The 20666-nt window shown below is 36.8% G+C and overlaps 1 protein-coding gene across 1 annotated transcript in view; it reads right to left on the bottom strand.

The window, feature by feature from the left end:
• Positions 1-20666, bottom strand: part of ryr1a (ryanodine receptor 1a (skeletal)) — an 89341-nt gene that overhangs the window by 58394 nt on the left and 10281 nt on the right. The window contains exons 15-23 of the mRNA XM_073829488.1: positions 20215-20310; positions 19901-20019; positions 19674-19807; positions 19354-19595; positions 19087-19279; positions 18605-18821; positions 18417-18521; positions 417-520; positions 255-338 (exon numbers count right to left, since the gene is read on the bottom strand). Of these exons, the coding sequence (XP_073685589.1) occupies positions 255-338; positions 417-520; positions 18417-18521; positions 18605-18821; positions 19087-19279; positions 19354-19595; positions 19674-19807; positions 19901-20019; positions 20215-20310 (1294 nt within the window). The remainder of the gene's footprint in view (positions 1-254; positions 339-416; positions 521-18416; positions 18522-18604; positions 18822-19086; positions 19280-19353; positions 19596-19673; positions 19808-19900; positions 20020-20214; positions 20311-20666) is intronic.

Genomic DNA, 20666 nt, shown 5'->3' on the forward strand with positions numbered 1-20666 from the left:
TATCTTAATTTGTGTCCTGAAGTTGAACAAAGGTCTTACAGGTTTGGAAAGACACAAGGGTAATTCATTAATGACAGAGTTGTAGTTTTTGGGTGAACTATCCCTTTAATTTAAGTATTCATTTCTTTAAAAAAAGAAGAAAAAAAGAAAGGAAATTTTACTGACAACAAAATATAATACAAAGCAATTAAGACTTCATTATTATTTTATGTGTTAAGTGATTAGGGGTTATAAGAATATCCTATAATACTGACGTTTTAGGAAGTTTGATTTTTTTCAAGTTCTCTTCTGCTTTTTCGTCACCCATGCCTACATGACATCCTAAAGCCAGAAGAGTCCTATAGAGACAATACAGAGAAACAGGGATTAATTAACCAGACAGAAACAAACATGTAGAAGCTCAGTATTTCACCCACTTCAGTGTCTCTCCAGACATTGCCAAGTTGTAGTTCTTCTCAGGCTCCGGGAGGCTCTGGAAATCTACTAGACAAGGATGCAGCTTCTTGTTGTCATCACGAAACTGAAAGAGTGAGGACAGGAAACTGACAGTATTTAGAATGAATTGATAGAGAGAAACATCAACAAAAAGACACATTATATATATAAAACAAACATGCTAATTGTGAGTACAGTATTTTAAAATAGTAATTACACTACTGGTCAAATGTTTTTGAACAGTAAGATTTTTAATGTTTTTAGAGAAGTCTCACCAAGCCATTTATTTGATCCAAAGTACAGCAAAAACAGTAAAAATCTGAAATATTTTTTACTTTTTAAAATAACTGTTTTCTATTTGAATATATTTTAAAATGTAATTTATTCCTGTGATCAAAGCTACATTTTCAGCAGCATAACTCCAGTCTTCAGTGTCACATGATCGTTCAGAAATCATTCTAATTTGCTGATTTGCTGTTCAAGAAACATTTTATTATTATTATTATTATTATTATTATTATTATCAACAGCTAAAACAGTTGAGTACATTTTTTTCAGGATTTTTTGATGAATAGAAATATCCAAACACCAGCATTTATGTGAAATAAAAAGCTTTTGTAACATTACACTATACTACACTATGATATTCAAAAGCTTGGAGTCAGTATTTTTTTGAGGGGGGGGGTTATATCAGGAAATTATAGAAATGAATACCTTTATTTAGCAAGGATGGTTTAAATTGATCAAAAGTGATGCTAAAGACTTAATTTTATAGTGTCACAAAAGGTTTCTTTATCAGATAAATGCTGTTCTTCGGAATGTACTTTTCATCAAAGAAACCTGAAAAAAGTTTTCTCATCTGTTTTCAACGTAATAGTAATAAATGTTATTTGAGAAGCAAATCAGAATATTAGACTGATTTCTGAAGGATCGTGTGACTGCAGTAATGATGCTAAAAATTCAGCTTTGAAATCACAGGAATAAATTACATTTTAAAATATATTCAAATAGAAAACAGTTATAACGTTACTGTTTTTGCTGTACTTTGGATCAAATAAATGCTGGCTTGGTGAGCAGGAGAGACTTCTTTTAAAAAAACATTAAAAATATTAAAGCTGCAAGCAGCGATGGGAGGGCCCTCGCACCGGGCTCACCGCCGACCTGTGGCGAATGGTGGGCACTATGCTTTTAACATAGTAAATTTAGGAGGAATATGTGGAAGTCATTTAGATGTGCCAGGTTTCTTGCTGCCACCTGGTGGCGCTATGTGTATAACTGAATATTGGCATGCAGATGTGTTCGGGCCAGCGATTTTATCAAACATATGAAGTTTGGTGCAGATTGAACATGGCATGCTTGAGTGTAATACATGACATATCCTGCTGCCAACAGGTGGCACTATTACGGAATATTGGCTTTCAGACGTCTTCAGGCCAGGACTATTGCCAAACATGTCAAGTTTGGTGCAAACTGTACATTGCATGTTTAAGTTAGTGTAAAACAAGTAATTTGCTGTTGCCAGCTGGTGGCGCTATGACTATAACTGAATATTGGCATGTAAATGTATTCAGGCCAGGACTCTTATCAAACATATTAAGTTAGGGTCATATTGGACATTGCATGCCTGAGTTACAGTAACGTCCTGTTTCATTGCATTAAGAGTATGCTTTAGCACTTAGCTAAATGTTGCTAACATGTTTCTAGCATGTTGCTACCCTATTTAACACTTGTTGATATTTTTTAAATGTTGCTGGGCATCCACAACAGTATTAAACATGTGACTTCCTGTTGCCAGCAGGTGGCACTATGACTATAACTGAATATGGGCATGGGCCTGTGTTCAGAACAGGACTCTTATCAAACATATTAAGCTTGGGTCAGATTGGACATTGTATGCAAGAGTTACACTTATTTTTCTTTGTATTAATATCATGCTTTAGCTCTTAGCTAAGTGTTGCTAACATGTTTTAACATGATTCTAGCATGATGCTAGCCTATTTAAAACTTGCTAACGCTTTTTAATATGTTGCTAGGAGTCTGTAACACCATTAAACGTCACTTCCTGTTGTCAGCAGGTGGCGCTGTGACTATAACTGAATATGGGCATGTATATATCTTCAGGCCAGGAGTCTTATCAAACATGTGAAGTTTGGGGCTGATTGGACATTGCATGCCTGAGTTACAGTAACTTCCTGTTTTATGTCTTTAACAACATGCTTTAGCACTAAGTAAGTGTTGCTAGCATGTTTGAGTATGTTTTAAACTAGTTTAGCACTCAATGGCCTTTTTAGTGTGTTGCTAATAGTGTATCACAGTGTTAAACATGTCACTTCCTGCTGACAGTAGGTGGCGCTGTGATTATAACTGAATATTGGCATGTAGATATCTTCAGGTCAGGACTGTTATCAAACCTGTGAAGTTTGGGGCATATTGGACATCGCATGCCTGAGTTACAGTAACTTCCTTTTTCATTGCATTCAGAATATGCTTTAGCACTTAGCTAAATGTTGCTAACATGTTTCTAGCATGTTGCTACCCTATTTAACACTTGTTGATATTTTTAAAATGATGCTGGGCTTCCACAACAGTATTAAACATGTTACTTCCTGTTGCCAGCAGGTGGCACTATGACTATAACTGAATATGGGCATGAGCTTGTGTTCAGACCAGGACTCTTATCAAACATATTAAGCTTGGGTCAGATTGGACATTGTATGCATGACTTACACTTATTTTTCTTTGTATTAATAACATGCTTTAGCTCTTAGCTAAGTGTTGCTAGCATGTTTTAACATGATTCTAGCATGATGCTAGCCTATTTAAAACTTGCTAACACTTTTTAATATGTTGCTAGGAGTCTGTAACACCATTAAACATCACTTCCTGTTGTCAGCAGGTGGCGCTGTGACTATAACTGAATATGGGCATGTATATATCTTCAGACCAGGACTCTTATCAAACATGTGAAGTTTGGGGCTGATTGGACATTGCATGCCTGAGTTACAGTAACTTCCTGTTTCATTGCATTAAGAGCATGCTTTAGCACTTAGCTAAATGTTGCTAACATGTTATAGCATGTTTCTAGCATGTTGCTACCCTTTTTAACAGTTGTGGATATTTTTAAAATGTTGCTAGGCATCCACAACAGTATTAAACATGTGGCTTCCTGTTACCAGCTGGTGGCGCTAGGACTATAACTGAATATGGGCATGGGCTTGGGTTCAGACCAGGACTCTTATCAAACATGTTAAGTTTGGGGCTGATTGGACATTGTATGCCTGAGTTAGAGTAACTTCCTGTTTTATTGTATTATTAGCATGCTTTAGCATATTAGCTAAGTGTTGCTAGCATGCTTTATTATTTTTGTAGCATGTTGAATATTAAGTTTGGGTCAGATTCAACAGTATATACATGAGTTACAGCAATTTCCTTTTGTATTTGTATTAATAGCATGCTTTAGCTCTTAGCTAAGTGTTGCTAGCATGTTTTAGCATGTTTGTAGCATGTTGCTAGCCTATTTACGACTTGTTAACGCTTTTCAATATGTTGCTAAGAGTCCGTAACAGTGTTAAACATGTCATTTCCTGTTGTCAGCAGGTGGCGCTATGACTATAACTGAATTTGGGCACTGACATGTGTTCAGGACCGGACTGTCATCAAACATGTGAAGTTTGAGGCAGATCGGACATCGTATGCCTGAGTTATAGCAACTTCCTTTTTCATGGCGAAACATCAAAGTTTGTCAGGTCGCCACGGACACGCCCATCGACGAAAACTCTAAAGCTTCGCAATTTAACATCGCAAAGGCCTTATGATGACACTCAGCAAATTTGAAGATGATCGGATAAAAACTGTAGGAGGAGTTCGTTAAAGTACGAGGCCTGAAAATGGCAAAAACTGCACAAAAATCGTACAGGAAATTCAATATAACGGACTTCCTGTTGGTTTTCGGATGTTGCACCAGGAGACTTTTTTGTAGGTATTGGTGTGTTACATATGTGTACCGAGTTTCGTACATGTACGTGAAACGTAGCTCGAGGCGCACTCCGTTGAAATTTTATAGGTGGCGCTATCGAGCCATTTTGCCACACCCACTTTTGAAAACCATATCAGATGTAAATTTTCGCCAGGTCTGATGCGTGTGCAAAGTTTCGTGAGTTTTCGGGCATGTTTAGGCCCTCAAAAAGACTTTTCATTTTGGAGAAGAAGAAGAAGAATAATAATTAAAGCTGCAAGCAGCGATGAACGGGCCCTCGCACCAGGGCTCACCGCCGACCGGTGGCTTTAGGAAAACAGCAAACGGTGGGCAGTATGCTTTTAATACAGTAAATGTAGGAAAAATATATCAAAGTCAGTTAAATGTGCCAAACCTCCTGCTGCCAGCTGGTAGCGCTATGCCTGTAACTGATTATTGACATGTAGATGTGTTCAGGCCAGCCCTTTCATCAAACATATGAAGTCTGGTGCAGATTGACCTTGGTATGTTTAAGTTAGTGCAAGATATGATATATCCTGCTGTCAATAGGTGGCGCTATGATGATATCTGAATATTGGCCTTAAGATGTCTTCAGGCCAGGACTCTTATCAAACATGTGAAGTTTGAGGCAGATTGGACATTTTATGGCTGAGTTATAACAACTTCTATGTCCATGACCAAACATCAAACTTTGTCAGGCCACCACGGACAAGCCCTTCAACGAAAACTCAAGATCTTCACAATTTAACATCTCTAAAGCCTTTTTATTAGACTGACCGATTTTGGTGTTGATCTGAATAAATCTCTTGGAGGAGTTTGTTGTAGAGTACAGCATGACACTTCCTGTTGCCAGCAGGTGGCGCTATGACTTTAACTGAATGTGGGAATGTAGATGTCTTCAGGTCAGGAGTGTTATCACACATGTTAAGTTTGGGACAGATCGGACATTGTATCCCTGAGTTATAGAAACTTCCTTTTTCATGGCGAAACATCGAAATTTGCGATACAGATTTGGACACGCCCTCCAATGAAAACTCTAGATCTTTGCAATTTACAGTCACAAAGTGCTTTAGATTACACTCAGCAAGTTTGGCGTTAATCCGGATAAATCTCTAGGAGGAGTTCCTTCAAGTACGAGGCCTGAAAATGGCAAAAATGACAAAATTTGCTGAGAAAATTAAAAATAACCGACTTCCTGTTGGGTGTCAAATTTTGCTCCAAGAGGCTTTTTTGTAGGTATTGGACCCTATTTTAAAAAGTTACCATGTTTTATGGTCTACAAGCATTTTTAAATATTATTTTAATAGTCTATAAGCATCTGTGAAATAATTATAAACAAATATATTAAAAATAAATACATATTAACTTAGTTGATTTTTTGGCCTTTTTGTATTTGTTTCTCATTCTAATTAAGTGAACTGAGCAGTATAGTGTCATACTTATAAGATACTTTGTTCTATCAGTCAGAGTGTATATATGTATTTAAATCACATAATTTTTCCTTAAAAGATAAAAAAAATTTTTTAATGCTCTTTAAGCACCTATACAAAATAATTATGTAAAATTACACTGACAGTACAGTACATATCAACTGATTCTATGGATTATTGTCATTATTATACACTGACAATGAGCTAAATAGCATTAGAGGTCAAACGATTCCTTATCTTATGAGGACCTCTAGTGTTCATCCCTGGTATTAGAGCTTTAATCAGACGAATTTATTTGACACTTTTAATGTTTTTGGGGCCTCTGAGCATGATAACATTTTGAAACTACACGTATTTCCTAAGAATTTCTTGTTCTTTATATGTAAAAAGTTTTGATGAGTAAGAATAATGCAATTTAAAGATATATGAAAATAACTCTTCATCTTTTTTATTGTTACTTTCATAAATCACCACATCAACACCGTTCAAGATATCCCAAAGCCGTTCACAATATAGGGAACATTTTCCCTATATTCTGATGATGATGATAAGAACATGTAATTCATGATGATAACAAAATGTTATTATTGCTTGTTTTACGTCCACCACTTCTGCTTAAATGTCATCGTTACCTATCTGTTCAATTTGTGTGTGGATATTGCTTTGCAGGTGACTCCTGTTATAAGACATAGCTTTTAAGCGCTACATAACAAAGAATCAATTAGGAAAACGGTGCCCAGTTGGCACATGCATCAGTAACCCTCAGCCAGTTTGGAATTAAAGTTTACTGAATTGAAAGGGTTAAACTTTAAAATCAACACATAGACACATGCACACAATATATAAAATTGCCAACCAGTTTCATTTGTTAACATTAACTATATTAGTTAACATGAACAATAATTAAATAGTATTTATTAATTTAAATTTTAAGCCAAAAAAAGTATTCATATATTGTTTAATGGTAAAATAGTATATTTTAACATTAGTTTATGTTCTGTGAATTAACATGAACATGAACACAGTTCATGTGGGTGTACAGCAATACACAAAGTGCTCTATAAACGCTTCTTTCTTTCAAAATATCTTTAAAAATCAAGTTGAGTATTGTAATGGGGTAATGGGTTTCACTCTCTCTCTTCCTTTCACCCCTCCCCCCTTCAGTCTCTCTTACTGTGACTCAACTACGCACACACACAGAGACCCAGAGTGACAGCAGGTTTCTGATTTCGATTTTTAATTTTCTTTAATTCATAGAAGCTTGTAAAAAAATTATATTTACAGCACTTGCTCAGAATGATAAGATCTCTGTGTGAAAAAAGTTGTAAAGAGTTTGGATGCTGCACTTTAAAGATATAAAAAAATTACGGTTATGTTTTTTACTACATCTTTAAAAAATCACACGTCAACACCGTTCAAGATATCCCAAATCCGCTCGCAATTTAACATCTTCAGAATCTTCTCTTCATGTTAAAAAAGTTTGGTGTGAATACCTTATTTTTCTTAGAAGGAGTGTGAATTTGTTTACAGCCTGATTTTTCCAAAAATCCACATTCAAATCAAAATAGCCGGCTTCCTGTTGGTCTTAGCTAATGAGTTTGATTTAGAAAGTTGTCCAGATTGATGAGAACAATATATGTACAGAGTTTGGTGACTGTAGGAAAAACTAACCCCCCAACTTTTGTCAAAAGATGGCGCTATAGAGTGCCTGCTCCACGCCCATTTATGACCTTTTGCCAGTGTCTAACTATCATTAATATTGACGTGTGTGTTGAGTTTCATGAAATTCTAAGCATGTTATCTGCCTCGAAAAGACAGGAATCAAATTTTAAAGTTTGACACGTTGCCATGGCAACAGTATTTGATTTATCATCGACCCCTTTACATATTCTCATCGGCCGTGTTTTGACATTATTTTGATGAAGTTCAAAGAAAATAAAGTAAAATTAAGAGGCTGATTTCAAAGGATTTTGAAAATGACACGCTTCCTGCTGCCAGTTGGTGGCGCTATAACTTTGACTCATAATAGTCACATTTATGGAATCGGCATCATACAACAAACAAACTGGTGAAGTTTCATAAGAATCAAGCAATGTGTGCAACAGTAATTAGACACTTCCTGTTTCTCATTTCTCGCCATAACTTTGTCGCCTTGCCACGGCCAAACCGTTCGAGATATCAAAAATCCCCTCGCAATTTAGCGTCCCCAATGTCTTGAGATCATGCTGACCGAGTTTGGTGACAATCCTATGGAAACCCTGGGAGGAGTACGTTAAATTCCAGAGCATGCGCTTTTTAAACAGCCCTAAATATCTCACTTCCTGTTGCGTTCAGCCCATGACATAGAGTACAAAAGTTGTTTGGCTCAGTGAGATCTATATGTGTACCGAGTTTCATATCAATACGTGCAAGTATGTGTGCGCAGTACATCAAGTTTTCAAACTATGTTCCAGGGGGCGCTGTAGAGGCCCTGAACCACGCCCGGGTCCCAGCCTCTGTGGCGTCCGGACGACGGCAGATTCCAACGTGTGTGCAAATTTTCAAGAGTTTTTGAGTATGTTAAGGCACCCAAAAGTGCCCCAACGGTTGAAAAAAAATAAAAATTAAAGCTGCAAGCAGCGTTGACCGGGCCCTCGCCGTCTGGCAGTCGCCATACTGATAGCATCTGGAAAACGGTGCCCAGTTGGCACATGCATTCACAATAACCCTTTGGACTAACCCTAACTGTCTCTCCTCCTGTCTGACTCTTTCTCTTACCACCCATCCCACCTCCTTACACTCAGCCACTTACCACACAAACACACACATAGAGTGCAGAGCAGAGTGAGATCAGATTTGTTTTTTAATTTTCTTTCATTCGTGGAGTTTTGTATAATTATGAAATGAACTGTGTTTAATCAGAATGAATAGTTATTTGTATGAAAAAAGTTTCAAAGAGTTAGGATGCTGCACTTTAAATATATAATAAATCATTGAAAATTGAAAATGGAAAATGAAATTCTAGGCACGCTATCTGCCTCAAAAACACAGGAAACAAATATTTGAATGTATTTTGTATTTTTATTTATTTGCCATGGCAACAGCATTTGATGCATCAGGGACGCCTTTACAGACCCTCATCGGCCGTGTTTTTACATCATTCTGATGAAGTTTGAAGAAAATCGAGTACAAAAATATTGTTCGTTGTTCGTTCGTGTGTTAGTTCATTAACTAATGTTAACAAAAGAGACCCTATTTTAAATAGTTACCATGTTTTATGATCTACATCCATTTTTTAATATTATTTTAATGATCTATAAGCATCTGTGAAATAATTATAAACAAATATATTAAAAATAAATACATATTAACTTAGTTGATGTATTTGTTTCTCATTCTAATTAAGTAAACTGAGCAGTATAGTGTCATACTTATAAGATTTTTTATTCTATCAGTGAGATTGTATATATGTATATAAATCATATAATTTTTCCTTAAAAGATTAAAAAAAGATTTTAATGCTCTTTAAGCACCTATACAAAATAATTATGTAAAAGTACACTGACAGTACAGTCTATATCAACTGATTCTATGGATTATTTTCATTCTTATACACTGAGAATGAGCTAAATAGCATTAGAGGTCAAACGATTCCTTATCTTATGAGGACCTCTAGTGTTCATCCCTGGTATTAGAGCTTTAATCTGACAAATTTATGTGACACTTTTAATGTTTTTGGGGCCTCTGAGCATGATAACATTTTGAAACTACACGTATTTCCTAAGAATTTCTTGTTGTTTATATGTAAAAAGTTTTGATGAGTTAGAATAATGCAATTTAAAGATATATGAAAATAACTGTTCATCTTTTTTATTGTTACTTTCATAAATCACCACATCAACACCGTTCAAGATGTCCCAAAGCCGTTCACAATTTAACATCTTCAGTACCTTGGCATCATGTTGACAAAGTTTGCTGTGAACTGTCTGATTCTGCTATGAGTGATATTAATTTATTCACAGCTATATTTAAAAACACAGGAAACAAATGTTAAAGTTTGACATGTTGCCATGGCAACAGCATTTGATGTATCAAGGACCCCTTCACAGATTCTCATCGGCCGTGTTTTGATATTATTCTGATGAAGTTTGAAGCAAATTGAGTAAAATAAAGAGGTTGATTTAAAAGCGTTTTGCAAGCAACACACTTCCTGCTGCCAGTTGGTGGCGCTATAACTTTGACTCATAATAGTCACATCTCTGTGATCGGTATCATACGACGAACAAACTGCTTAAGTTTGGTCAAAATCAGCTAAAGTGTGTCAAAATTATTAGACATTTCCTGTTTCTCATTTCTCGCCATAATTTGTCGCCCTGCCACGGCCAAACCGTTCGAGATAGCAAAAATCCCCTGGCAATTTTGCATTCCCAATATCTTGAGATCATGCTGACTGAGTTTGGTGGCCATCGGTGGAAAGGTCTAGGAGGAGTATTTCAAATTCCACAGCTTGATTTTTCCAAAAATCCATATATAAATAAAAATAGCTGACTTCCTGTTGGTCGTAGCTAATGGGTGTAAATTAGAAAGTTGTCCGGCTTGATGAGTCCAATATATGTACCGAGTTTGGTGACTGTAGGACAAAGTAACCCCCCAACTTTTGTCAAAAGGTGGCGCTATGGAGCGCCTGCTCCACGCCCATTTATGGGCTTTTATCAGTGTTTAACTGTCATTAATACAGATGTGTGTGTTGAGTTTCATGAAATTCTAAGCATTTTAAGTGGCTCAAAAACACAAAAAACTAAAGTTAAAGTTTGACACGTTGCCATGGCAACATGATAAAAGTTATGGATAACGCCCTTCACAGATTCTTATCGGTCGTGTTTTGACATTATTGTGATGAAGTTTGAAGCAAATTGAGTAAAATTAAGAGGCTGAGTTTAAAGCGTTTCAAAAACGTCACGCTTTCTGCTGCCAGTTGGTGGCGCTATAACTTTGACTCATAATAGTCACATCTCTGTGATCGGCATCAGACGATGAACAAACTGCTGAAGTTTGGTCAAAATCAGACAAAGTATGTCAAAGTTATTAGGCACTTCCTGTTTCTCATTTCTCGCCATAAATTTGTCGCCCCGTCACGGTCAAACCGTTCGAGATATCAAAAATCCCCTGGCAATTTTGCGTCCCCAATGTCTTGAGATCATGCTGACCGAGTTTGGTGGCAATCGGTGGAAAGGCCTAGTAGGAGTATTTCAAATTCCATTGCATGCACTTTTTAGACATCCCTGAATAGCCGACTTCCTGTTTGGCGAAGCACGGACTATGAGTGTGAAATTTGTTCGGCCCGATGAGGTCTATATGTGTATGAATTTTGGTGACTGTAGATCAACCGTTGTGCGCTCCAGAGCCCTTCAAAAGTCGCAATTTTTAACGCTGTGCCATGCCCCCCCCCAGGTGACCCCCCCATGTCAAAGTCTGTCCGGCCCTGATGGCCGCAGGTTCCAATGTGTGTGCAAAGTTTCAAGAGTTTTCGTGTATGTTAAGGCCCCCGAAATCCCCCAAAACATTGAAAAAAAAATAATAATAATAATAATAATAATAATAATAATAATAATAATAATCCTTAGAAAAACAATAGGGCCTTCGCCCTTTTGGGCTCGGGCCCTAATAAAAATAAAAAAAAAAACAAATTAAAGCTGCAAGCAGCGATGAACGGGCCCTCGCACCTGGGCTCACCGCCGACTGGTGGCTTCAGGAAATCAGCAAACGGTGGGCAGTATGCTTTTAAAACAGTAAATATAGAAAAAATATGTCATAAGTCATTTAAATGTGCCAAACTTGCCGCTGCCAGATGGTGGCGCTATGCCTGTAACTGATTATTGGCATGTAGATGTGTTCAGGCCAGCACTATTATCAAACATATGAAGTTTGGTGCAGATTGACCTTGGTATGTTTGAGTTAGTGAAAGATATGATATATCCTGCTGCCAACAAGTGGCGCTATGATAATATCTGAATATTAGTCTTTAGGTGTCTTCAGGCCAGGACTCTTACCAAACCTGTGAATTTTGTGGCAGATCAGACATTTTATGGCTAAGTTATAACAACTCAATGAAAACTCAAGATCTTCACAATTTAACATCTCTAAGGCCTCAAGATCAGACTGACCAAATATAATGTTGATTTAATTAAATGCAATCAATGCAAGGACTTCAGATAATGCCAACTGTGAACCAATATGCAAAATTTTCCCTATACTCTGATGATGACGATAAGAACATGATTCATGATGATAACAAAATGTTATTATTGCTTGCTTTACGTCCACCACTTCTGCTTAAATGTCATTGTTACCTATCTGTACAAGTTTTGTGTGGATATTGCTTTGCTGGTGACTCCTCCTGTTACAAGACATCACTCTTAAGCGCTACATAACTAAGAATCAATAAGGAAAATGGTGCCCAGTTGGCACATGCATTCACAGTAACTCTCTGCTAGTTTGGATTTTAAGTTTACAGAATTGAAAGGGTTAGACTTTAAAATCAACACACAGACACATACACACAAAATATAAAATGTTGCCATCCAGTTTCATTTGTTAAAATTAACTATATTAGTTAACATGACCAATAAATAAATAGCATTTATTAATGTTAATTAATATTAAGCTAAAAAAAGTATTCATATAAAGTTTATGTACTGTGGATTAACATGAACATGAACACAGTTCATGTGGGTGTACAGCAATACACAATAAAGTGCTCTATAAACGCTTCATTCTTTCAAAATATCTTTAAAAATCAAGTTGAGTATTTTAACGGGGTGATATATATATAACTGATCTTAAAATGATGGTTTTCAGATGTTTTGAAGAGATAACAGTAACGTTTGTTTTGTTGTCAAAGTCTGTCTTAATTTTTTATTATTATTATTTTATATTCAATAAATAACACTATGCAAATATTGTCTATCAATGAAGATAAATTGATCATGCTAAAAAGTTGTATTTTTTAAATCTTTTGCTATGTGACTGAATAGGACAAGTTCATGGTACAGTTAAGTAAAAAAATAAATGAAAAACAACAACTGCAAAATACGAACAATGAAAGACTTAGTGACCCTTTATATTTTCTCAAAATATCAGACTCTCAAAGATCAGACATATTTATGTAATTACAATACATATGTGCATTTTTTGTTCAAAGATGGTCTGTAGGATGGCTCTCTACTCTGTCACCCTCTCTGCCTCTCACCCCTCCCCCCTGCAATAATGAGCTTCTCTGTGCCTGACTGAACGCACACACATACTGTAGAGACATTCACCAGAGTGACAGCAGGTTTCTGAGTTATTTTTTTAATTTTCTTTAATTCATTGAAGGTTGTATAAAATTTATATTTCCAGCACTTGCTCAGAATGATTAGATCTCTGTGTGAAAAAAGTTTTAAAGAGTTTGGATGCTGCACTTTAAAGATATAAAAAATTAGGGTTATGTTTTTTACTACATCTTTAAAAAATCACCACGTCAACACCGTTCGAGATATCCAAAATCCGCTCGCAATTTAACATCTTCAGAATCTTCTCTTCATGTTAAAAAAAGTTTGGTGTGAACAGCTGGTTGTTCTTAGGAGTAGTGTGAATTTGTTTACTACCTGATTTTTCAAAAAATCCACCTTCAAATCAAAATAGCCGGCTTTCTGTTGGTCTTAGCTAATGAGTTTGATTTAGAAAGTTGTCCAGATTGATGAGAACAATATATGTACAGAGTTTGGTGACTGTAGGAAAAACTAACCCCCCAACTTTTGTCAAAAGATGGCGCTATAGAGTGCCTGCTCCACGCCCATTTATGACCTTTTGCCAGTGTCTAACTATCATTAATATTGATGTGTGTGTTGAGTTTCATGAAATTCTAAGCATGTTATCTGCCTCGAAAAGACAGGAATGTAATTTTAAAGTTTGACACGTTGCCATGGCAACAGCATTTGATTTATCATCGACCCCTTTACATATTCTTATTGGCCGTGTTTTGACATGATTTTGATGAAGTTTAAAGAAAATCGATTAAAATTAAGAGGCTGATTTCAAAGCATTTTGAAAATGACACGTTTCCTGCTGCCAGTTGGTGGCGCTATAACTTTGACTCATAATAGTCACATTTATGGAATCGGCATCATACAAGGAACAAACTGGTGAAGTTTCATCAGAATCAGGCAATGTGTGCAACAGTTATTAGACACTTCCTGTTTCTCATTTCTCGCCATAACTTTGTCGCCTTGCCACGGCCAAACCGTTCGAGATATCAAAAATCCCCTCGCAATTTAGCGTCCCCAATGTCTTGAGATCATGCTGACCGAGTTTGGTGACAATCCTATAGAAATCCTGGGAGGAGTACGTTAAATTCCAGAGCATGCGCTTTTTAAACAGCCCTAAATATCTCACTTCCTGTTGCGTGGAGCCCATGACATAGAGTACAAAAGTTGTTCAGCTCGATGAGTTCTATATGTGTACCGAGTTTCATATCAATACGCGCAAGTATGTGTGTGCAGTACATCAAGTTTTCAAACTGTGTTCCAGGGGGCGCTGTAGAGGCCCTGAACCACGCCCGGGTCCCAGCCTCTGTGGCGTCCGGACGACGGCAGATTCCGACGTGTGTGCAAATTTTCAAGAGTTTTTGAGTATGTTAAGGCCCCCAAAAGTGCCCCAACGGTTGAAAAAAAAAAAACAAAAAAAAAAAAAAAAAAAAAAAAAAACAAATAAGAATCCTTAGAAGAACAATAGGGCCTTCGCCCTTTTGGGCTCGGGCCCTAATAAAAAAAACAAAAACAAATAAGAATCCTTAGAAGAACAATAGGGCCTTCGCCCTTTTGGGCTCGGGCCCTAATAATTAAAGCTGCGAGCAGCGTTGACCGGGCCCTCGCCGTCTGGCAGTCGCCATCCCGATAGCATCAGGAAAACGGTGCCCAGTTGGCACATGCATTCACAGTAACCCTTTGGACTAACCCTTACTGTCTCTCCTCCTCTCTGACTCTTTCTCTTGCCACCCATCCCCCCTCCTTACACTCAGCCACTTACCACACACATAGAGTGCAGAGCAGAGTGAGATCAGATGTTTTTTAATTTTCTTTCATTCGTGGAGTTTTGTATAATTATGAAATGAACTGTGTTTGATCAGAATGAATAGTTATTTGTATGAAAAAAGTTTCAAAGAGTTAGGATGCTGCCCTTTAAATATATAATAAATAATTGAAAATTGAAAATGGAAAATGAAATTCTAGGCACGCTATCTGCCTCAAAAACACAGGAAACAAATATTTGAATGTATTTTGTATTTTTATTTATTTGCCATGGCAACAGCATTTGATGCATCAGAGACGCCTTTATAGACTCTCATCGGCCGTGTTTTTACATCATTCTGATGAAGTTTGAAGAAAATCGAGTACAAACATATTGTTCGTTGTTCGTTCGTGTGTTAGTTCATTAACCATTGTTAACAAAAGAGACCCTATTTTAAATAGTTACCATGTTTTATGATCTACAACCATTTTTAAATATTATTTTAATGATCTATAAGCATCTGTGAAATAATTATAAACAAATATATTAAAAATAAATACATATTAACTTAGTTGATGTATTTGTTTCTCATTCTAATTAAGTGAACTGAGCAGTATAGTGTCATACTTATAAGATTTTTTATTCTATCAGTGAGATTGTATATATGTATATAAATCATATAATTTTTCCTTAAAAGATTAAAAAAAGATTTTAATGCTCTTTAAGCACCTATACAAAATAATTATGTAAAAGTACACTGACAGTACATTATATATCAACTGATTCTATGGATTATTTTCATTCTTATACACTGAGAATGAGCTAAATAGCATTATTGTTCAAACGATTCCTTATCTTATGAGGACCTCTAGTGTTCATCCCTGGTACTAGAGCTTTAATCTGACAATTTATATGACACTTTTAATGTTTTTGGGGCCTCTGAGCATGATAACATTTTGAAACTACACGTATTTCCTAAGAATTTCTTGTTCTTTATATGTAAAAAGTTTTGATGAGTTAGAATAATGCAATTTAAAGATATATGGAAATAACTCTCCATCTTCTTTACTGTTACTTTCATAAATCACCACATCAACACCGTTCAAGATATCCCAAAGCCGTTCACATTTTAACATCTTCAGTATCTTGGCATCATGTTGACAAAGTTTGGTGTGCACTGTCTGATTCTGCTATGAGTGATATGAATTTATTCAGCTATATTTTTCCAAAAATCCACATTCAAATCAAATTAGCTGACTTCCTGTTGGTCGTAGCTAATGGGTGTAAATTTTTTGCAAAAAAAAAAAATCTGGTGATCAAAAAATATTATAGTTATAGATCAAACTAAATATGTTAGTTTTATGGACAGTTAGAATGTTTTGTATATGCAGACAAGGGCTTTATGATGGGCCTGATTTGAATTTAGAAAAAAAAAATATTTCTTAAACATGTTTGAAGTTCTTAATAGATTTCACTGTTGCACATTTAGTCTTTTTATTTTTTTACAGTAATGTGCATTTTGCAGTTTGTTTACATGGTGTACATTGGATGCACATATTTATGACTTCTTGTTACAGTATTCATTTAAAATAAAAGTTGTTTAAAATAAACAACTGTGTGCACCCTATTATTAATGTAGATGTGTATTTCAGTAATAAACTTAAGTAGGGGAGTTTTAAGTTACCAGGATTTATATCAAAATAGTGATCCCATGTCTGCAAAACTAACATTTTAAATGAAATATTGATAGCTAATCGATATCGAATCGAATATAATCGAATCGAAACCATAAAAATAACAATCGAATCGAATTGCCAAATTGGTGACAATACCCAGCCCTAATTCACATCCTAATGAATAAACAACCAAGAGTTTAAATATTCCCTTCTATCTCCTCCTCTCTGACTCTCTCTTTCCACCCATCCCCCCTCCCCACTCTCACCCTAACACTCAACAAACACACACCCACTTACCACGCACACACATAAGTGCAGAGCAGAGAGGGATCAGATTTGTTTTTTAATTTTCGTTAATTCATAGATCTTTGTATAATTATGAAATGAACGGTGTCTGATCAGAATGACTAGTAGTCTGTATGAAAAAAGTTTCAAAGACTTTGGATGCTGCACTTTAAAGATATAATAAAATTACGGCTATCTTGTTTTACTCCGATTTCAATCAATCACCACATCAACACCGTTCAAGATATCCTAAATCTGCTCGCAATTTAGAATCTTCAGAATGTTGGCAACATGTCAAAAAAGTTTGGTGTGAATTGGTTGGTTTTCCTGAGAGAAGTATATAAAATTCCACAGCCTGATTTTTCCAAATATCCACATTCAAATCAAAATAGCCGACTTCCTGTTGATCGTAGCTAATGGGTGTAAATTAGAAATGTTTCTGGCTTGATGAGATCAATATATGTACCGAGTTTGGTGACTGTAGGACAAACTAAACCCCCAACTTTTGTCAAAAGGTGGCGCTATGGAGCGCCTGCTCCACGCCCATTTATGGGCTTTTATCAGTGTCTAAATATCATTAATACAGATGTGTGTGTGAAGTTTCATGAAATTCTGAGTATTTTAAGTGGCTTCAAAACACAAAAAACTAAAGTTAAAGTTTGACACATTGCCATGGCAACATGATAAAAGTTATCGATAATGCAATTCACAGATTCTCTTCGGCCGTGTTTCAACATTATTGAGATGAAGTTTGAAGCAAATTGAGTAAAATTAAGAGGTTGATTTAAAAGCATTTAGAAAATGTTGCGCTTTGTGTTGCCAGTTGGTGGCGCTATAACTTTGACTCCTAATAGTCACATCTCTGTGATCGGCATCATAAGATGAACAAACTGCTGAAGTTTGGTCAAAATCAGACAAAGTGTGTTAAAGTTATTAGACACTTCCTGTTTCTCATTTCTCGCCATAACTTTGTCGCCCCGCCACGGCCAAACCGTTCGAGATATCAAAAATCCCCTGGCAATTTTGCGTCCCCAATGTCTTGAGATCATGCTGACCGAGTTTGGTGGCCATCGGTGGAAAGGTCTAGGAGGAGTATTTCAAATTCCATTGCATGCGCTTTTTAGACATCCCTGAATAGCTGACTTCCTGTAGGGTGAAGCACTGACTTTGAGCATGAAAGTTTTTCAGCCCGATGAGGTGTATATGTGTATGAATTTTGATAACTGTAGGTCAACCGGTGTGCGCTCCAGAGTCCCTCAAATGTATTTTTTTTTCATGCTGTGCCACGCCCCCCCCCAGGTGACCCCCCCATGTCAAAGTTGGTCCGGCCCTGATGGCCGCAGGTTCCAATGTGTGTGCAAAGTTTCAAGAGTTTTCGTGTATGTTAAGGGCCCCGAAATTACTCAAAACATTGATGAAATAATAATAATAATAATCCTTAGAAAAACAATAGGAAGAACAATAGGGCCTTCGCCCTTTTGGGCTCGGGCCCTAATAAACGGAGCAATTCCAATAGGGTCCTCGCACTGTAGTGCTCGGGCCCTAATAATCTAATTATATCTTTATTTTATGTTTTCATAAACTCACCGGTCCATAGGTCCATCCCTGCTCAATTCGAGTGACAGCCCACAGCTCATGGCTGTTCTCAGCCAGTTTCTCTCTAATCCGCTCTAGATGAGGAGGAAGCACAATCTGCAGAAATAATTTAGCAAAATCAATACAGCACAGGTAATTTTATTAGTAAATTCCTTTAACTACATGTTATGAAATCCTACCTGCACAGTGTCCACCGGGTAAGGAGTGAAGGCAGTGTGGGAAAGAGACTGTGTCGGGCCCAAAAGGTTCCGGACCCCATTAAAATCATGCTTATACTCTTTAATAGGCTCAATACGCAGTCTATCTTTGGGCAGAACTGCCTCATAGCATGGGGCATAACCAGGAGGAGGAAGGAATTTGAAGTCTCCATGCCGTCCACCAAGAAGAAACCGAACTCTGTGATGAAAAAACAAAACAAAATAAAAAAAATTGAAAGCATTTTTGAATTAGTCCACCCCTACTGCTGGAAGGCCATATTCCTGCAGATTTTAACATTATCACATTTGCCTGGAAGTTTCTTGTGATTCTAAAGACCTTCATTAGCTTGTTCAGTTATATAACAGCTAAACTCTACTGCATATCGGCCCTCCAAGAACAAGACTAGACCCCTTAATTTAGGTTTAACATCAACATTAGTTGAAATTAAAAGCTTGGCTCTCACCTGATCCCAGCTGAGAAGCTAACCACAGGGAAAAAGAGACCATCCAGGTTGAAGTTCTCAAACATGCCTTGAACTGGATGTCCATTGATCCGAAAGGAGATGCTGGGAACGCTTAGATCCAAACAGCAGCTCACTACATCTCCAGCAGCGAGAATGTGTGGATTGGATGAGGACACGTGACGTGGTACGCGACCTGACGAGAGCATAATGTGGTGAGCTCAGTGGGATATTAGTGTGCTGGAACAGATGGAGGAAGGCAAACCTCACCTGACCACAGTTGTAGCCCATCAAAGGCATACGAGTAAAGATCATCTCCAACTCCATTGCCTCCCCATCCCTCTCCTCCTCCAGGGTATGGGCTGTAACCCTCAGTCAGAGCCCAGCCAACACGAATGTGACATGCCTGAGCAGTCAGGAATGACTCCACATGGTCTACGATTAACTCGTAGTACCACTTTTTGTATTGTGTAGAGCCTTCACATGTGCCAAGAAAAATGTTGGGTCTCATACTGCAAAACATCAAACATGAGCTCTAGATGGCAAACAAATCTTTTTTTATATATCATTAACGTTGTACTGAGTCAGACCTGGTAACATAATTGATGATGTTGGTCTGCAGGAGGAGATCACGCCCCGGAAGCAGATTCTCAGTGATCAGATTCTGATTGGACCTCACGGCAACACCGTTACACACGCATAAAGAGCAGAGGACATCAAGAACCTACAAAGAAAAGCCACAACAGATCAGGTGGTAAGATACGATTTAAGACATAGTCCACAAAAGTTTCAATCTTGATTACAAAAAGATATCAACCTTGTGATTGCGTCCATGTTTGTCCAAAAGCGCAATGATAGATTTGATGTGGTTCTCCTGGATGATGTTAAGCACCTCAGGGCTTTCAATAAGGATACAATACAGCACCTCCAGAATGCCTGGCAATTAAAATACGCCAATATACATTATCATTTAAAAGATTTAAAAAAAAAAAAAAAATGGAAAGAGTTCTATTTCAAATAAATGTTGATGAATGTTCTATTATCAAATAATCCTAAAAAATATATATCATGAATTAAACTTCTTAAATAAAGGCCTCAATTTGTAGTTTTAAATTAATTATGGCTTCCTACCTGAGGACGCCTCTAAACGGTCCAGTTTGCTGACCAACCAGTCGAGATTATCACAGAACAAAGCACAGTTTGCCCTGTTTCCTCTGATCAGAGATGCTATAGAAAAAAAATTGGCAAGGGCATTACATTTTTCTAAAAACAATGAAAACAGTAAATTATTAAAAAAGAGAAGTCAACTTCCAAAACAAAAATTTACAGGTAATTTACACACACCCTTGTCATCCAAGATGTTCATGTCTTTCTTTCTTCAGTCGTAAACAAATTATGTTTTTTTATGAAAAAAAAATTAGGATTTCTCTCCATATAGTGGACTTCTATGGTGCCCTTGAGTTTGAACTTCCAAAATGCAGTTTAAATGCAGCTTTAAAGGGCTCTAAACCATCCCAGCCAAAGAAGAAGGGTCTTATCTAGCAAAACGATCGGTTAATTTCTAAAGAAAAAAAAAAGACAAT

This window comes from Garra rufa, chromosome 23 (genome assembly GCF_049309525.1).
Source record: "Garra rufa chromosome 23, GarRuf1.0, whole genome shotgun sequence".
NCBI lineage: Eukaryota > Metazoa > Chordata > Actinopteri > Cypriniformes > Cyprinidae > Garra > Garra rufa.